Source organism: Nyctereutes procyonoides, unplaced genomic scaffold, assembly GCF_905146905.1.
Source record: "Nyctereutes procyonoides isolate TBG_1078 unplaced genomic scaffold, NYPRO_anot_genome, whole genome shotgun sequence".
In the NCBI taxonomy this organism is placed as follows: Eukaryota; Metazoa; Chordata; class Mammalia; order Carnivora; family Canidae; genus Nyctereutes; species Nyctereutes procyonoides.
In genome coordinates, this window is record NW_026575134.1 from 6,055,992 (window position 1) to 6,072,410 (window position 16,419).

At 43.8% G+C, this 16,419-nt stretch overlaps 1 protein-coding gene across 1 annotated transcript in view; it reads left to right on the forward strand.

Annotated features, from left to right (window-relative positions):
- LANCL2 (LanC like glutathione S-transferase 2) overlaps nt 1-14,670 on the forward strand; it is a 49,450-nt gene extending 34,780 nt beyond the window's left edge. Inside the window, exons 6-9 of the mRNA XM_055301266.1 lie at nt 1,567-1,749; nt 9,359-9,535; nt 9,796-9,868; nt 12,022-14,670. Of these exons, the coding sequence (XP_055157241.1) occupies nt 1,567-1,749; nt 9,359-9,535; nt 9,796-9,868; nt 12,022-12,125 (537 nt within the window). The 3' untranslated portion in view covers nt 12,126-14,670. The remainder of the gene's footprint in view (nt 1-1,566; nt 1,750-9,358; nt 9,536-9,795; nt 9,869-12,021) is intronic.
- The last annotated feature ends 1,749 nt before the right edge of the window (nt 14,671-16,419 follow it).

Genomic DNA, 16,419 nt, shown 5'->3' on the forward strand with positions numbered 1-16,419 from the left:
TTTCTGCTCATTGAAGTAGTTACTCTCTGGATAGAGGGGAACCTTCAGGGAGCAGAAGGGCCTCCAGAATCCAGACAGGGGCAGAGACTTTCCATATCCAGGTACCCCCAACTTGCTATCAGTTGTATTCTAAATTTTTACTAGTTTATTGTTGTGCGTATACTCGTCTCTTAATCATACTTGACATCTACTGGGTTGAGTCTTTGCTGTTCTGTGCGGCAGATAGACTCCACCCCGAATACCGCGTCACCCTGCTTCCAGCCTTGTAGCCTGCGGTTCCCTCCTCTGCTCTGTACATGTGTAGCCTACTTTTTTTTTTTTTCAATTATACCTTTCTTTATCTGCCACACCCACAACAGAGTAGTTAATGTTCAGAATCACAAAGCTGGTCAAGAAGCATGGATTAGAATTTAGATCTTTTTTTACTAAAAACCCATATATTCCTTTTTAAAATTTTTATTTCAAATTCCCTTCTTAAACCTATTCTGTCAGTAAAGGAAATTCATATCTAAACAGGACTAATGTGCCCTTTTCTGGTACTTAGTTGTCTTTATTTATTGTTGTAGACAGTAAAACAATATATTCCAATTTGTGACATTTTCCTTATAGTGCAGACACGTTTCCAAAGTAACTAGAATTCTTTATCTCATTTAGAAATAGCATTGTTATTCTGGAAAGTTGGTTTGTGTGTGTTTTCTATTTCCCCAGGAAAATGTTTTACCACTAGCTTTCGAAACTTTCTTTTTAAATGATAATGTTAGGGGAACATAACTATACGGAAACCACACCAGTGAGATGTAACCTAGTTTAGATGTAGGTGTTGACATTAATTTTGTTAGATATTAGGGGTTTCCCTGAGAGAAACGCCCATGAGGTTGTCCCATTTATCTGTTTTTAAAGTGAAGAACGGGGATCCCTGGGTGGCGCAGTGGTTTGGCGCCAGTCTTTGGCCCAGGGCACGATCCTGGAGACCCGGAATCGAATCCCACGTCGGGCTCCCGGTGCATGGAGCCTGCTTCTCCCTCTGCCTGTGTCTCTGCCTCTCTCTCTCTCTCTCTCTCTCTCTCTCTCTCTCTCTCTCTGTGACTGTCATAAATAAATTAAAAAAAAATTAAAAATATTTAAAAAAAAATAAAGTGAAGAACGTGGAAGTATTATTTAGTCAAAATTCTCTATATAAATCAGTGTCAGTTTTCTTGTAGCGACCACTAGACAGTAGTGTGCTGGAGCAGACTCATTCGAGCTTCTTCCCTGCTGAGCACTTAGGGCCCGTCCACAGTGCAGCCTCCTGGCAGTGGGACGGAGCAATTCCTGACCTGCGCTGAGCAAGGCAGTTCTCCAGCAGATGCCCTTCAGTCTCTATCTTCAGCATCAAAAAAAGCTGAAACAAAAAAAGGCCTGCCCAAGTCTTAAATACCCAGATAATTGAATTAATTTGAATTTTATATGCTTCTCAAGTAGCCCAGGTAATTGATGCTTTGTTATATTAACTATAATACAAAGGCTTAAAAAAAAAACTTAAGAAAAAATAAATTCATTGTTCTGTTTTTATTTATTTATTTAAAGCCAGCAGCAAAAGTGGACCAAGAAACCTTGACAGAAATGGTGAAGCCTAGTATTGATTATGTGCGCCACAAAAGATTCCGATCTGGGAATTATCCGTCATCATTAAGCAACGAAACAGATCGCTTGGTCCACTGGTGTCACGGTGCCCCAGGTGTCATCCACATGCTTATGCAAGCTTACAAGGTCAGAACTTCCACGTATCATAAGCATTTTATGTTTAGAAATCCACTTTTTCCTCTACTAGGTTTGCAGTTTGATCCTGGCCAGCACATTTGATTGCAAACTAAAAACCTTCTAGAATTCATGTTTTTACAAAACAAAGTCTCCCTGTTTCGCTTTATCACCCCTGTGGTTGGAGCTGTAAGTGTAAGTGTATGTGTGTGTGTGTGTTAGTGGGAATTATATTCATGTGTAAAAGAAAACCTGGGTGACAGCATAGTGATGATTTTATTCAGAGTATGACTGTCCGATAAGGCAGAGGCACTCTTATAACCAAATGCTTTTTTGACTTCAGATCATTTTATTTTCTTGCTTGAGTCAAGACTTTATTATTGGATGATGATGCTTATTCAGGGCCTTTTAAATTTGGGTTTAAAATTGTTATAAAATCACTCATAAGGGATAAGTGTGATGTTTAAAGTTTTACACATATGAAGGGTTATAGAAAAATAGGCAGTACCTTTACTGATTAATTTTGGTAGTCTCAAGATAATATTTAGACACAATATTAAGAATACTTTGATTTTTCTTCTGGACTAAGAATTAACCTTGTAAGTTGAAAGCAAACAATGCTTCTGGGTTTTTTTCATGTGTTTTTAAGTGTTTTCTTAACATGTTACATAGGAGTTGAAATTATAAACGGCTTATTGTTATATTCTGTAACATTTAAGTTTTTTTATCCTTTCTTGGAAAAAAATGAATGTGTAAAGAGAAAACATGTTTTCAAGTTTTTTTAGAAAACTACCACATTTGAAATATCAGAAAGGGAGACAGAACATAAAGACTTCTAACTCTGGGAAATGAACTAGGGGTGGTGGAGGGGGAGGAGGGCGGGGAGTGGGGGTGAATGGGTGACAGGCACTGAGGGGGACTCTAGTCGGGATGAGCACTGGGTGTTATTCTGTATGTTGGTAAATTGAACACCAATAAAAATTAATTTATTAAAAAAAAAAGAAAACTACCACATTTTATTTTTTAAATTTCTTATTTGAGCCCACCTCGGGCGGCTCAGTCAGTTAAGTGTCGGCCTTCAACTCAGTTAATGATCCTTGGGCTCTGTGCTCAGCAGGGAGTCTGCTTCTCAACCCCTCCCTCTGCCCTTCCCCCACCCCACTTGTATACTCCAGCTCCCAAATGAATAAAATCTTAAAAAAAATTTTTAAACACACAGTGTTTTATTAGTTTCAGGCATACGGTGTAGTGATTCCACAAACTTCTGTGTTATGCTGTGCTCCCAAATGTAGCCACCGTCTGTCACCATGCAAGGCTATCACAGTGTCATTGACTACATTCCTTACACTGTGTCTTTTATTCCCATGACTTACTCATTCCACAACTGGAAGCCGGTGCCACCCACTCCTCTTCACCTATTTTGCCCATCTCCCAAAACCGTCAATTTGTTCTCTGTATTTACAGGTATGATTCTACTTTTTGTTTGTTTATTCATTTTTCTTTTTTAGATAATACATATGGGGGAAATCTTAACGCTATTTGCCCCTTTCTCAGTCTGACTTATTTCACTTAGCATAATATCTGCTTGCTCCATCCATGTTTTCCCAAATAGCATGATCTCATCTTTTTTTATGGCTGAGTAATATATATATATATATATATATATATATATATATATATAAACACACACACCACATCTTATCCATTCATCTGTCAATGGAAATTTAAGTTGCTTCCATATCTCAGCTATTATAAATAATGCTGCAGTAAACAGAGGTGCATATATCCTTTTGAATTAGTGTTTATGTTGTCTTTGGGTCAATACCCAGTAGTGGAATTATTGGACCACATGCTTATCTCTATTTTTAAATTTTTGAGGAACCTCCATACTGTTTTCCACAGTGGCTGAACCAATTTACGTTCCCATCAATCATGCACAAGGGTTTCTTTTTTCCATATCCTCTCCAACACTTATGATTTCTTGTCTTTCTGAGTTTAGCCATTCTGACAGGTGTGAGATGATACTTCATTATAGTTTTGATTTGTATTTCCTTGGTGATTAGTGACGTTGAATGTCTTCTCATTGCCTGTTAGCCATCTGTATGTAGGTCTTCTTTGCAAGAATGTCTTTTCAAGTCCTCTGCCCAGTAGTACCTAACAGTAACCACAATGAATGATTAGTGTCTTGGCAAAGTCTCTTTGTTTTGTAGAAATAGACAGAATTAATGAAGCAGAATTCATATTTCTACTTGGAAATAACAAAAGTTTCTGAATCAATTTTATTTTCCCTTTGTGACTAACCATAATAAATTATTTAGAAAAATTGTGGGGAATTACCACTCATGATTTAGGCTAATTTCTTAGAATTTTTCACACCCCCCCCCCACAACAGTAACACCTAAAGTATTCAAATATAAAAGGCATGAGCATTTAAGAAAATAACTCAGAAAGTTATGATATTCGGTTAGAACAAAACACAGTGAAATAAACTCTTTGCAAATCAGAAGAACTTTATGATTCATCCTAACAGCACCTAAGTTTTTAAATTAAGAGAATTCTGTTCAAATTGCTGCCTCCCTTTTTAGAGGCTTTAGAGTGATTGTTGTAATTTCAGCGACAGAGATAAATCTATAATATCATAAATATCCAACCATAATAGGAATGTACTGTTGACAAAAAAGGACCCTTTGATACTCAAAAAAGATTGTATAACTGATAAAAAGTAAAAACTTTTGTCAGATTCATTTTTGTCTTTCACACTGAAGAGGATAAGCAATACAAGGAGGCACCCTGCATGACTAATAGTCTTGCCTTCTGAGGGTCTCCCCCACCCCTACCCCTGAGCCAGTGGTAAGCAGGTAATCAGGAGCCGGGGCTTCCAGTGGGGCCATCAGTGTAAGGAGGTCCATTTCTACTAGCCTGCTGACCTGCACTGCCATCTGTTTCTACCACTGCTAGTCAGGCCGGGAGCAAACATAGCAGAGCTCTGCTATTAGCAATGCCACAGATGTCTCAGACCAGCTGCTGCCTGTCCAGCTTTGGCTCAGAATATCATTTGAACCTCTGTCCCTGCTCTGTTCACTCCAAAACAGAAAGTTCTCTCCTAGAAAGCATGGAACAAAGACATACTAAGACCAGTAAAGCTCAGTTCTGTCCATTTACATCCAGATTCTCAAACATGAGGAAGGCAAGGAACACCAGAATCCCTGGGGGCAGAAGGCATCAATTTTAATTTGGAAAGGCATATATGGGGGATCCCTGGGTGGCTCAGTGGTTTGGTGCCTGCCTTCAGCCCGGGGCATGATCCTGAGGCCCTGGGATCGAGTCCCACATCGGGCTCCCTGCATGGAGCCGGCTTCTCCCTCTGCCTGTGTCTCTGCCTCTCTCTCTGTGTCTCTCATGAATGAATGAATAAAGTCTTTAAAAAAAAAATGAAAGGGCATATATGGCATAGTTTTACAATCAGAGGTGTGAGTGAAGTGTGAGATTCGTGTTTGACCAAGGCAGAGGGTTGGTGCGGGCAGAAACAGAGCAGGGTTGGTGGGTGGAGAGGTGGAAATGCAAAGCTAGAGAAACACAGCTCAAGGCTCCATTTTCTCTCAAGTTATTGAGGTTTTTTATGTTTGTTTGTTTAAAGATTTTATTTATTCATGAGAGACACAGAAAGAGGCAGGGACACAGGCAGAGGTAGAAGCAGGCTCCCTGCAAGGAGCCCAATGCAGGACTCCATCCCAGGACCCCGGGATCACGCCCTGAGCTCAAGGCAGACACTCAACCACTGAGCCATCCAGGCGTCCCAACTCTCAGGGTATTGTTAACTCAAATTACAAGCATCTGCATTCATTGAAGCTCTCTCAGAATTACAAAGTACTTACATTTTATGTAGTAAGTTTTCAACAGTTTCTCTTGCTGGCATGTGAACTCATGAGTACTTCAAGAATCTTTATGAAAGCATAGGTTTTCAGGTATTTGGAAGAATGCTAATATCCTTCACAAAGAAAACTGCAAATTGAGTCTAGGTTCACTTAATTTGTTTTCCCTTCCTATAGCTAATCATTCGTGTAGTTAGGTGTACTCTACTTTGTACGAACATATATTATTTGTTCATTTAATATTATATGGGATTTTAAATGATCCTTGAAAAAATGTCAAGGTTTTAATAATAGTCTATGCTATTTTAGGACTTTTATCAATTGCAAATGATTTTCTAACAAGGTCCATTGCGGACCGTATGGCTGGAAGCTATTTTGCTGAGCAGTTCTTGATTATCTGACAGTAAACTACAGGTAATGATAACAAATTCTACCTTCTTCTAACTGCACACTATGGGCCCTCTGGCATTAGCAGGTTTTGTGGCTTCAGGCACTATAAACAAATGCTAACATTGGTCAAGTGAAAATTGTGTTTGGGAAGGTATTTACAAACCTACTTGCCCAGGAGAACCATGTCGGACAAACCACAGTGCTACTGATGTAATCTTTTGATTCTGTGCTAATGTCTGAAGCCACCATGCCTTCCCCACGCCTGTACCTACACGCCCAAGCTGAAAACCCCAGAGGAGAGCTGTATTAGAAATGCTCCCTGATGGTTAGCCGTTCACCATATGTCAGAAAACGTTTTCATATAAACTGTGTTCCCAAAGCTCATTTGTAAGTTGATTATTTGAAGCATGGACTGTCTTTCTAGGAGTGCATATCAGGATCAGCTGGAGAGATTCTTTCAAATTATGCTTTCTTCCCCTCTTCCTCCAGATTTGATGCCTTCCTAATAAGTTTAAGCATCACTTTTATATAAATCTACCACACTCTAGCAATTTGTTTTCCAGTTGTTTCTCATTTTTTACTCTTACGAATAAGCTGCTATGAACATTCTTGTACAGGTCTTTTTGTAGACGTGCATTTTCATTTCTTTTGGGCCAAAATCTAGGAGTGGAATTGCTGGATCAGAGACTAACTGTAAGAAACTGCTTTTACTTTTTAAAGAGTAACAGTTGTTGTACCTTTTACATTCTATCCGCAATGTAAGAGAGTTCATATCTTTGACAGCACTTGATACTGAAAGGCTTTTTAACTTTATTCTGGTGGATATTTCATTGTAGTTTTTAATGGGTAGCAATTTTGCTTCTGTTCATGGGTCATTTATATGTCTTCCTTTGTTGAACGTTTGTTCATTTCTTTTACCCATGTTGTTTTATTCTTTTATCTTTTTATTATTAAGTTGTGAGGTATCTGTTTTGCATATATGTTTTGGCAAATTATAATCTTTATGGTATCTTCCGATGGGTAGAGTTCTTAATTCTGATAAAGTCTATGTTTTATCAAGTTTTTAATGGTAATTTCTTTCAGTATCTTGTCTAAGAAGCTGTTAGCCTAAATAATAAAACAGCCAGTTATTTTACCAGCAAAACAGTTTTCTTCGAGAATAGCAGAGAAGTACATTTTGGGATAAACAAACTATGACAAAACCATAGGCAAATCCAACAAACAAAGGAGACGAACCTTATTTTATGGAGAAGGAGGAAGGGGGGAGAGATTGTTTTGAATGTAAGTCCATTGGAAAAAAGTTCAGGGTCATGACAGTTTCTCATTGGCAGAGTTGCAGGGGGTAGTCAAATCGACTAGTAGGAGATGCAGTGGGCCTTTTTCCCTATTGGAGCCTATAATCGGTAATTCTGTTCTGTTTCCTCTTCTCTTGGGGTCTATAATTGACAAGTCTTTCTGGAATTGACTAGAGTGGTGGGCTTTCCCTTCTAACCTCCCACCTCCATCTTAATGAGATTTCCCTTTATATGTCACAAAATTTTACTCACTCCCAGGTTATACAGTTAATATTCTTCACACTGCATGGTTTTAGATTCAGAACTCTGAATAAGTTTTGTATATTATATGTATATTTTATATATTAGGTTGGTATATGTGAGGTAAGAAGAGAGATTCTTTTTTTTTAATCAGGATATCTGATTGTTCCTACATTGTTTATTGAAAAGATTTTTATTTTCCCCCATTTGATTGATTTGATGTCATCAATACTCATAACAAGCCACTGAGATGAAGAACTAGTAGTATCCTCTTATAGTTGAGAACACTGAGATATAAGAGCTTGAGCGACTTGTCCAGGGCCAGGTCACATAGTTAAAAGGTGACAGAGCTGAGATTCAATCTCAGGTGCTCTGACCCCAGAGTCCCCATCTCAGTTGCTTTCATGAGTTAAGAGTGTTGCTTCCCACCCTGGTGAATAGATTCTGCATCAGGAATAGTGGGTAAAACGCAAATGTCTCTCTCTTTCCCCTTCTCCTGCCCTCTGCAGACACTGATTCACATAGTTCATCCCTTTTTTTTTCTTTTTTTGGCCACTACTAATCAGTCACAGGTAGATGAATCCTGTTTGTTACCCCCAAGGAGATCATCTCTGGTGACCTTTTTGCCTCAAATTCATTGTCCAAAACTGACTTACACTAGCATGGAATGAGGGAAGCAAGTAGAGATTACTGATAGATTCTGAAGGAAGGACTAGAGACACAGAATAAATGAAATGTGAGGAGAAAGAGAAGAAAATTTAAAAGGGAATTTGAGGAGGCGAAAGCCGCTTCCTCCTGCCAGGTAGTTGTCTTCACTGAGCTCATTTGTGTCTCTGCATGTAAAGCACTGAGTGGAGGCAGTGCCAGTGAGTCCTGCAGCCCAGCAAGTCTGCTCCAGGAACTGCAGGAGGCGGCGTGCAGGTTTCCCTGGGATGGATTATGACACAACTCCCAACCCGGAGAGTGCCAGGCCCTCAGGGTCTTACTGATAATGTGGCTGCCCCAGGATATGGAGGATTCTTGACCTAGGTGACAGGATATTGCGGAATCATCAATCCCTCAGTTGACTTCAGAAGTTGACCAGAAGCAGAGGTTTTAGCACTACAGGTTATATTGCTCTAGGAAGCACAGAATGGTTATTTGTGATGTAACATCTTAACCAAAGAGTTTCTGGTAGCTTTTGTTTTCATTTTTTTTTTTAAGATTTTATTTTTTTATTTGACAGAGAAAGAGAGAACAAGAGCGCACAAGCAGGCAGAGCAGTAGGCAGAAGGAGAAGCAGATTCTCCCCTGGGCGGGGAGCCTGATGTGGGGCTTGACCCCAGGCCCCAGATCATGACCTGAGCCGAAGGCAGACATTCAACTGACTGAGCCACCCAGGCGCCCTTGTTTTAATTTTTTAACTGAATTTTAGAATTGCTCTTGCAAAACCTTGAACAAAGAGGACAAGGAGAAGAGATGGGCAGATTGTAAGGTGCTGTACTGTGGTGTTGCTGGTAGTTTTTGTTTTACCCCCGGAACTATTTCAGGTTTCTTAATGTTGTATCATTTACTCACCAGAAAGGGAAACTATTTGCTAACTCATCACTGAAAACCTCTTTTTTTTTAAAAAAAAAAAAAAAAAAAGATTGTATTTTTTCATGAGACACAGAGAGAGGCAAAGACATAGGCAGAGGGAGAAGCAGGCTCCATGCAGGGACTCGATCCCGGGACTCTGGGATCACACCCTGAGCCAAAGGCAGATGCTCATCCACTGAGCCACCCAGGTGTCCCTGAAGTCCCTAAAAACCTCTTTTTAACACTGCTTTGCTTTTCATTGCCCAGGTCTTTAAGGAGGAGAAATACTTGAAAGATGCCATGGAGTGTAGCGATGTCATTTGGCAGCGAGGTTTGCTTCGGAAGGGCTATGGGATCTGCCACGGAACAGCTGGGAATGGCTATTCTTTCCTGTCCCTGTACCATCTCACGCAGGATAAAAAGTATCTCTACCGAGCTTGCAAAGTAAGGAGTCTTTATCCAGCCAACTTTTGAATACTCCAGAGCATGCACAAAATCCAAAAATACAGCTTCTCTCCTCTTAATCTGTTTTTCCCACCTCTGTGGTCTCCCCTGTGTCTCTTGGCACAGCCATACCCCTGGCCTGTCTTTGCCATGTTGATCCCTCTCTGGTGCTCAGGAATCTTCTTCCTTGGGTTCTTGGTGAATTCGTTGTTGCCTCTTCACCAGGTGAAATCTCTGCTCTTAAATATGTTTCTTCTTAGTTTGCAGAGTGGTGTCTAGAATATGGAGCACACGGGTGCCGCATTCCTGACAGACCCTATTCTCTCTTTGAAGGTAAGAGTGAGCAGAAAACACCAGGTTTAACTCTCTGCCTGAGTGAATTTGGTCCTTCTGTGTCTCTCGGCACTGGGTCAATTACGTCTGCTCTTACTTGAGTAATAACTTCACAACTGTAAAATAACTGTGAACGAGGTAGTTTATTGCTGAAACTTATATGGAGTCTCTCTGCCTTACCTATATTGTGGACCTGTTAGTGCCCTTCAAATATTTCTAAATCTTTTCGTGGAGGATGCGTGCTCCACCCCACCAAAAGAAGAAAACAAAGGTCATTTCAGCATAGACCACTCTAGGGTGTCATGAGTCATTGTCTATTTCTAATAGGTTCTAATGAGTCAGTGGTTTTCAGATTTCTTAAGCTACTAGAACCTTTTCTTCAAACAAAAAGTTATAGGGAACTTTGGGAACAACCAAAATATAGGAAAACAGCTAGTGACACACACAAAATATGAATGAATTGCAAAATCTTTGAGGGAAGAAGCCAGACACAACAGGCTGTGTATCATGGGGTTCCATTCGAAGGACATTCTGAAACAAGCCAAACTAATCCTTGCTGGGGATGGCGGTGGAGGCAGGCTACAGAGGAACACACAGGAACTTCTGGGGGGAGGTGATGGAAATATTCCCTATCTCTTGAGAGGAGTTTGTTTTACACAAGTGTATGTATTTGTCAAAACTCAGAGGAGTCCCCTGAAGACTTGTGTGTCTCATTGCATGTAAATTTTACATCAAAAGAAAAAGTATAGGGCAGCCCGGGTGGCTCAGCAGTTTAGTGCCACCTTCAGCCCAGCGCATGATCATGAGACCCAGGATCGAGTCCCACATCGGGCTCCCTGCATGGAGCCCGTTTCTCTCTCTGCCTGTGTGTCTCTGCCTTCTCTCTCTGTGTCTCTCATGAATAAATTAAGTCTTAAAAATTTTTTTTTCAAGGGTTTTTTTAAAAAAAGAAAAGAAAAGAAAAAGTATAAACAAAAATCCAGTAAGGGAAGAATTGTTCTGATTGAAAAGGGAGATGAGAGGCCTGCAGGCTGGAGCCAGCTCACAGGCTTCCTCGCCCACCCTCCTGTAGGTCAGTTTCTAAAGCCCGATCTTAATGCAGACTGCAGTGACCTGAGATGGGGATTTGATGAAAACAAAGTTCATTTTCTTTTTTTTTTTTTTTTAAGATTTTATTTATTTGAGAGAGAATGAGCACATGAGCAGGAGGAGGGGCAGAGACAAGCAGAGTCCCCACTGAACACAGCTCAACACAGGGCTTGATCCCTGGACTCTGAGACCATGACCTGAGCTGAAGTCAGATGCTTAACCTATTGATCCACCCAGGCGCCCCAAAAACAAAGTTTATTTTAAAGTAGCATTCGTGTGTGTGTGTGAATAATCGAATACTATTCAACCATAAAAAGAATGAAATCTTAACATTTGTAACAACATAGATGGAGCTAAGTGAATTCTGCTGAAGCAGAGTAAGTCAGTCAGAGAAAGACACCATGTGATTTCACTCCTATGTGGAATTTAAGAAACAGAAAAAAAAACAAAGGGAAAAAAGAAAAACCAAGAAACAGACTCTTAACTATAGAGAACACATGCTGGTCACCAGAGGGAGGGGCAGGAGCGGGGGAAACAGGTGCTGGGGATGAAGGGTCCACTTGACAAGCGCTGAGTAATGTATGAAGTGTCACATCACTGAATTGTACCTGGAGCTAACGGTGTATGTTAACTACACTGGAATGAAAACTCAAACTTTCTCAAAAATTAAAGTAGCATTCTTAAAATCTAAAGAAGATACAAAATGCAGCCTTTTGTGTGGACTAAGAATAAAGCTTTGAGAAAGGAAGGTTTCTTGTTGAAATAGGGATAGCAGCACCCATAACTATTTAGGGAGCCATTCTGTTAGGAGATTAAAGCCCAGATTTTTTTAAAAAAATAAGACAGGGAAGAAAATTTACTGTTATCTGCTGGGTGCTAATATCAGAATTTCTTCGTTCCATTTTCTGTTTGTTTTTTTTTTTTTTTTTATGAAGTCATTCGTAAAGTCCTCAGCACCTTTTCCATCAGCGTCACAGCCCCTGGTACAGGAATGATTGAAGGTCAGTGTGTTTCCGACCATCCTTGTGTGCCCTTTAGTAAGAGGATCCACATTTACGTTGCAGGCATGGCCGGTGCCATTCACTTTCTCTCCGACATCCTGGCACCAGAGACCTCACGGTTCCCGGCCTTTGAACTTGCTCCTCCACAGAGGGACAGAAAGATATAAAGTGACCCCCCCTAAGACACCTGTTCGGACCAGAAGCCAGATTGCTCAGTGCCTGACACAGAACCAACTGTGAATCCTGAAGAAGGAAAAAGGAGAAGCACACACCTTCCCGGGCCCCTGTGTTGCAGAGACCCTCGTGTTCGAGCATGGACGACAGAAACCATCCCATCAACGTTTTGTAGCAGTGTCCCCTCACTGGTGTAAAATACGAATTCTTCACACCCAGCCTTCCGCAGCATTTGCATGTTTCTTGGTGTTTGTTGTCTGTAGGTGTAAGTTGTTCCAAACAGAAAGCCCTGCTCTTGCCGTGAGCCCTGAGCTGGCCGTACGCGAGAGCACGGCGGCAACCCCTTCTCTGTACATAATACCTAAAGTGAGGTGTCTTGTGTATTGGCAGCGACTAGTCAGATGGTGTCTCTCTTACCTGTCAGAAAGCTTCTCGAAGGTGATGTCCTGGTGATACTTTGTCAGCGCTCCTGTGAGTACCGTTCAGACAAGCACAAGGCAGAGACCGTTCCAAAAGCTGAAAAGAAACAGAACAGATAAGAGGGCTTTTGCTGGAATGGCTGGGGGTGCGGGTTGGGCCGTTGCACAGGGTAGTTGAACGCTCCCACTTTGTGTCTTGTGTTCACCCTTAGTGTTTTTAAGAGACCACCAGGCATGCAGGGCAGCTCTCCCGGGGCTCCCTGTCCTTCGCACAAGTGTCGGGCCCCTGTGTGGGGCTCCCAGGGCTCCTTCGGTCCCAGCGCCCTGGGCAGTGGGCTTGGTGGCAGAGAACGTTCAAGGGAAGCCCTTTCCTGGCCACATTGTAAGTCAAGCAGCAGTGATGAAGCATTGGAATTCTACATTTGGTTTATGGTATTAAAATGGACAGCACCTCAATTTTATCAACATCATAACTTATTATAAGTTCAGTGGATTCAATTCCAGATGGCGATAAGCAGATAGTCAACTGTTCCCACGTCCCTACAATTAAACATACTGCAAAGTTTCCTGAGTTATCACACTATAAATTTGGGAGGAATACAGTCGTTTTTTTGGTCTACTTTTGGGTGATTGAAATCTCACGTTTGTTGAAACCTATTAAGCCAAAACGGGATTAGTCTGCATTTATACATAGGGAAAACGTGAACCCAGAAAGTTGTGGGTCTGACATGTTTTATGTAAAAAGATGGACATTAATTTGGGTAAGCACACCCTCATGGGGATTTCACTTTTTAGAAAATTTTGTCATCACGATACAAGTGGCCTAGGACTTTCCATGTGCTTTTCCTCTTGGGAGCTAAGGCATGGGTCCTAGGAGCCCAGACAGGCTTCTCTGGCAGTGTGGTCCCTGTCTAGGAGGGACAGTCTAATCATGTGTCAGCCCTTGTTTCCACTCCTTTCATAAAGGAGCAAGAAAATCGATGTAAAAGACAAATCTTCTCACGCGTATGCAATCCGTAGGCTGCTGCTGAGCCCTGTCTGTGGGGCCGGCACCCTAACATGTGACCTTCCATCTCTAAATGATGCCTCACGATCCCTTCATTGCAGACACTGGGGTTTTTGTTTTTGTTTTTTTATTTTTTAAGGATTTTATTTATTCATGAGAGACCCACAAAGAAAGAGGCAGAGACGCGGGCTCCCTGCAGGGAGCCCGATGCGGGACCCAGTCTTGGGCTCCCGGGATCATGCCCTGGGCAAAGGCAGCCGCTCAACCGCTGGGCCCCCAGGCAGCCCCCAGACACTGTTCCTAAGATGATTGCCTTCTCTCAAGGTAGGCTGATGGCTTCCAGAGCATAAACGCTCATGGTCACCTGTTAGCCTGCCCCGGCACCTGCTCCTGTGCTTCTCGGGCAGCCCACCCCCGTCGTCCTGAATGTGTTGAGGGGGGCTGTCAGGCAGGAGTGCTCACCCGACCCCAGGGCCCAGCCAAACAGCACTGCTCCCTCCCTCCGCACCTGCCTCACCCAAACCACGCACACACGCCAGCCCACCTCCAAGGCCTTGCCTGCCTTGGGGCTGCAGCTGAGAGCTTTGCCCCAACCTCATTCCTTCCGTAGGGGAAGCCGGTGGGACTACATGGGGTGCGCCCCGACGCACCCCGTACAACCTGCCCCACCCGGAGCGCGGAAGCCCTGATCCTGGACACGTGTCTCCAGACCGGAAACAGCAGGTGACCCACTTCCCTGAGCCTCTCACCACGTATGACAAGTAAGCGTTAGGCCTCCTTCTGACGAATGTGCCAAGGCCCGCTTCCTAGCGCCTGCCCCGTGGCTGCGGCAGGACAGGCCCAGCGTCTGTCCCCGAAGGCAGGGCAGAAAACGGCAGCCCCTTCAAGGAGCAGACGGCTAGGCTCACGGTTCTAAGTGTTTGGAATTCAGATCTCGAAACCTCTCACAGTGATGATCCCTTGACTTGTCTGTGACCTCCAAAATGTGTCTTAATTTTAAAAATAAATGTATGCACAATCCCATTTTAAAATTTGAAAGAAAAAAAAAAGGCCGATGGCCACAAAAAAGTGTGTGGGGTTCTTTGGTCTTGTTAGTAAAGAGTTTTGCGATGATGACTTGCGGGCTCCTCGTTTGTTCTCACCTCTGTGCGCATGTGAGTGAGGTTTGTCCAGGGGCATCCGTCACGGTTGCGAAGATTTCATTCTCCACTTAAACACAGGGCAGCTGCCGTCCTTACGACGTCCTGATCGTTCAGTGGAACCGTAACTGAAGGTCTCTGCACGTGCGGCCCCTGTGAACCCCAAGGCTCCCTGAAAGCTGGACAGTGATGGTAAGAGCAGCACAGGCTCAGCTGGTGCAGAGTATGGGCCTTCTGGTGACACGTGGCGACCACGCCGCTGGAGGTGGCACACAGCGCTGTGGGAAGGCGGACAGCCTGGCCCAGGGTTAGCGCTGGGATGGAGGACAGACCCAGACAGTTCTCGCCAGTGGTCCTACTCCGCCTTGCACCCACTACCCCTCCCCTAGGTGCCCCCCGCCCCCCGAAAGTAAGAACTGAAACCTGGGCGAGCCCTTGAGCAGCAGCACGTGACGAGGACAGGAGCAGCAGGGCCCCTTTCTCTGTCCTGTCCTCAGCTCCGGCCTCCTGCCCTCCACCTCCAGGCCGGGGGTGTGGGGGGGTCTCCGTGTAACTGTACTGCTGTTAGCATCTATTTCTTCATTTGCCGAATTCACAAAAGCAGTGATCTGACCTGAGTCAGGTTCCCTAAACGTTTTGACAGACGGCCCTTCCTCCATCCCCGGCTCTGCTGCAGTTTGGAGGGGCCCTTTCATGGGCCTCAAGTCCAGCCTGCAGCTGGGTTGCCGTGGGGATGGGGCCACGGTAGTTTGGGGGAGCCAGGAGCCCACTGGATTGTGTGTGACGGTTTATATGCATCTGCCTATGAATATTTACCTGGAGAGAGGGTTCCTAGTTTCTTCAGAGCTTCGACGTGGTCTTGGACTCCAAAGGGTGAGAACTCAGGTTCTGGAGTAAAGCATGTCTGCAAGCTGGGCTTCGAAACACGGACGCTGTGGAAGATTGGCCCGGCAAGGGCATCGGATAACCCCAATCACAGTGGAAGATGCCACCCGCAGGTCTCAATTTTTCCATAGCATGTTGACTTAAGGAGAGCAGATGTCAATATTCAAAATCACTGTCCCCTCCTGATGCCCATCAGCCTGCTAGTCATCTGGCCCATGGCCCCGGAAGTCAGTGTCGCATCATTGCCCTTCCCGATCAGAGCAAGGTTGCAGGCTCCTTCGAGGCCCCGTTTCACCAAGACTGACTCCCCGGAGTCAGGTCACTGGAAGCAGCAGTGATCCCAGAGGGCTGGGGATCTGTACACAAACGCTACTTGGAGATGGGAGGCTTGAATCCTTCGTTCAGCACAGGTTTGTCGCACACCTACAGGGTGCCAGGCATTGTGCCAGGTGCTGAGAGTGACCTGACGGACGCTCGTGGGCACAGTCCTCTGAGTTCACAGTCCTGCTTGCTGAACACCTGTCGGGAGTGAGTAGCCTTGAGCGGTCAGATGCACAGGAGGCCCCCCCTTTGCGGGACACCACAGAGCTCCTCTGAATGGTGGGGCGGGGGCAGTAAGCCTCCCGGGTGAAGCTTCCAGGTAAGTGCCCACCCAGCCTTGCAGTGTGGCGCCCTCTGGCGTGAAGAAGAGGCCGAGCCCCACCATCAAGGGGCTTAGGTAGTGGAGGTTACGAACCTGAACGCCTGTGTTTACCTCTGATTCAATCACTTGTGTGAACTCAGACAAATTTCCTGAGCCTCAAGGTTGTTTCTTGTGTTTTTTCCCCAGGAAATCAGG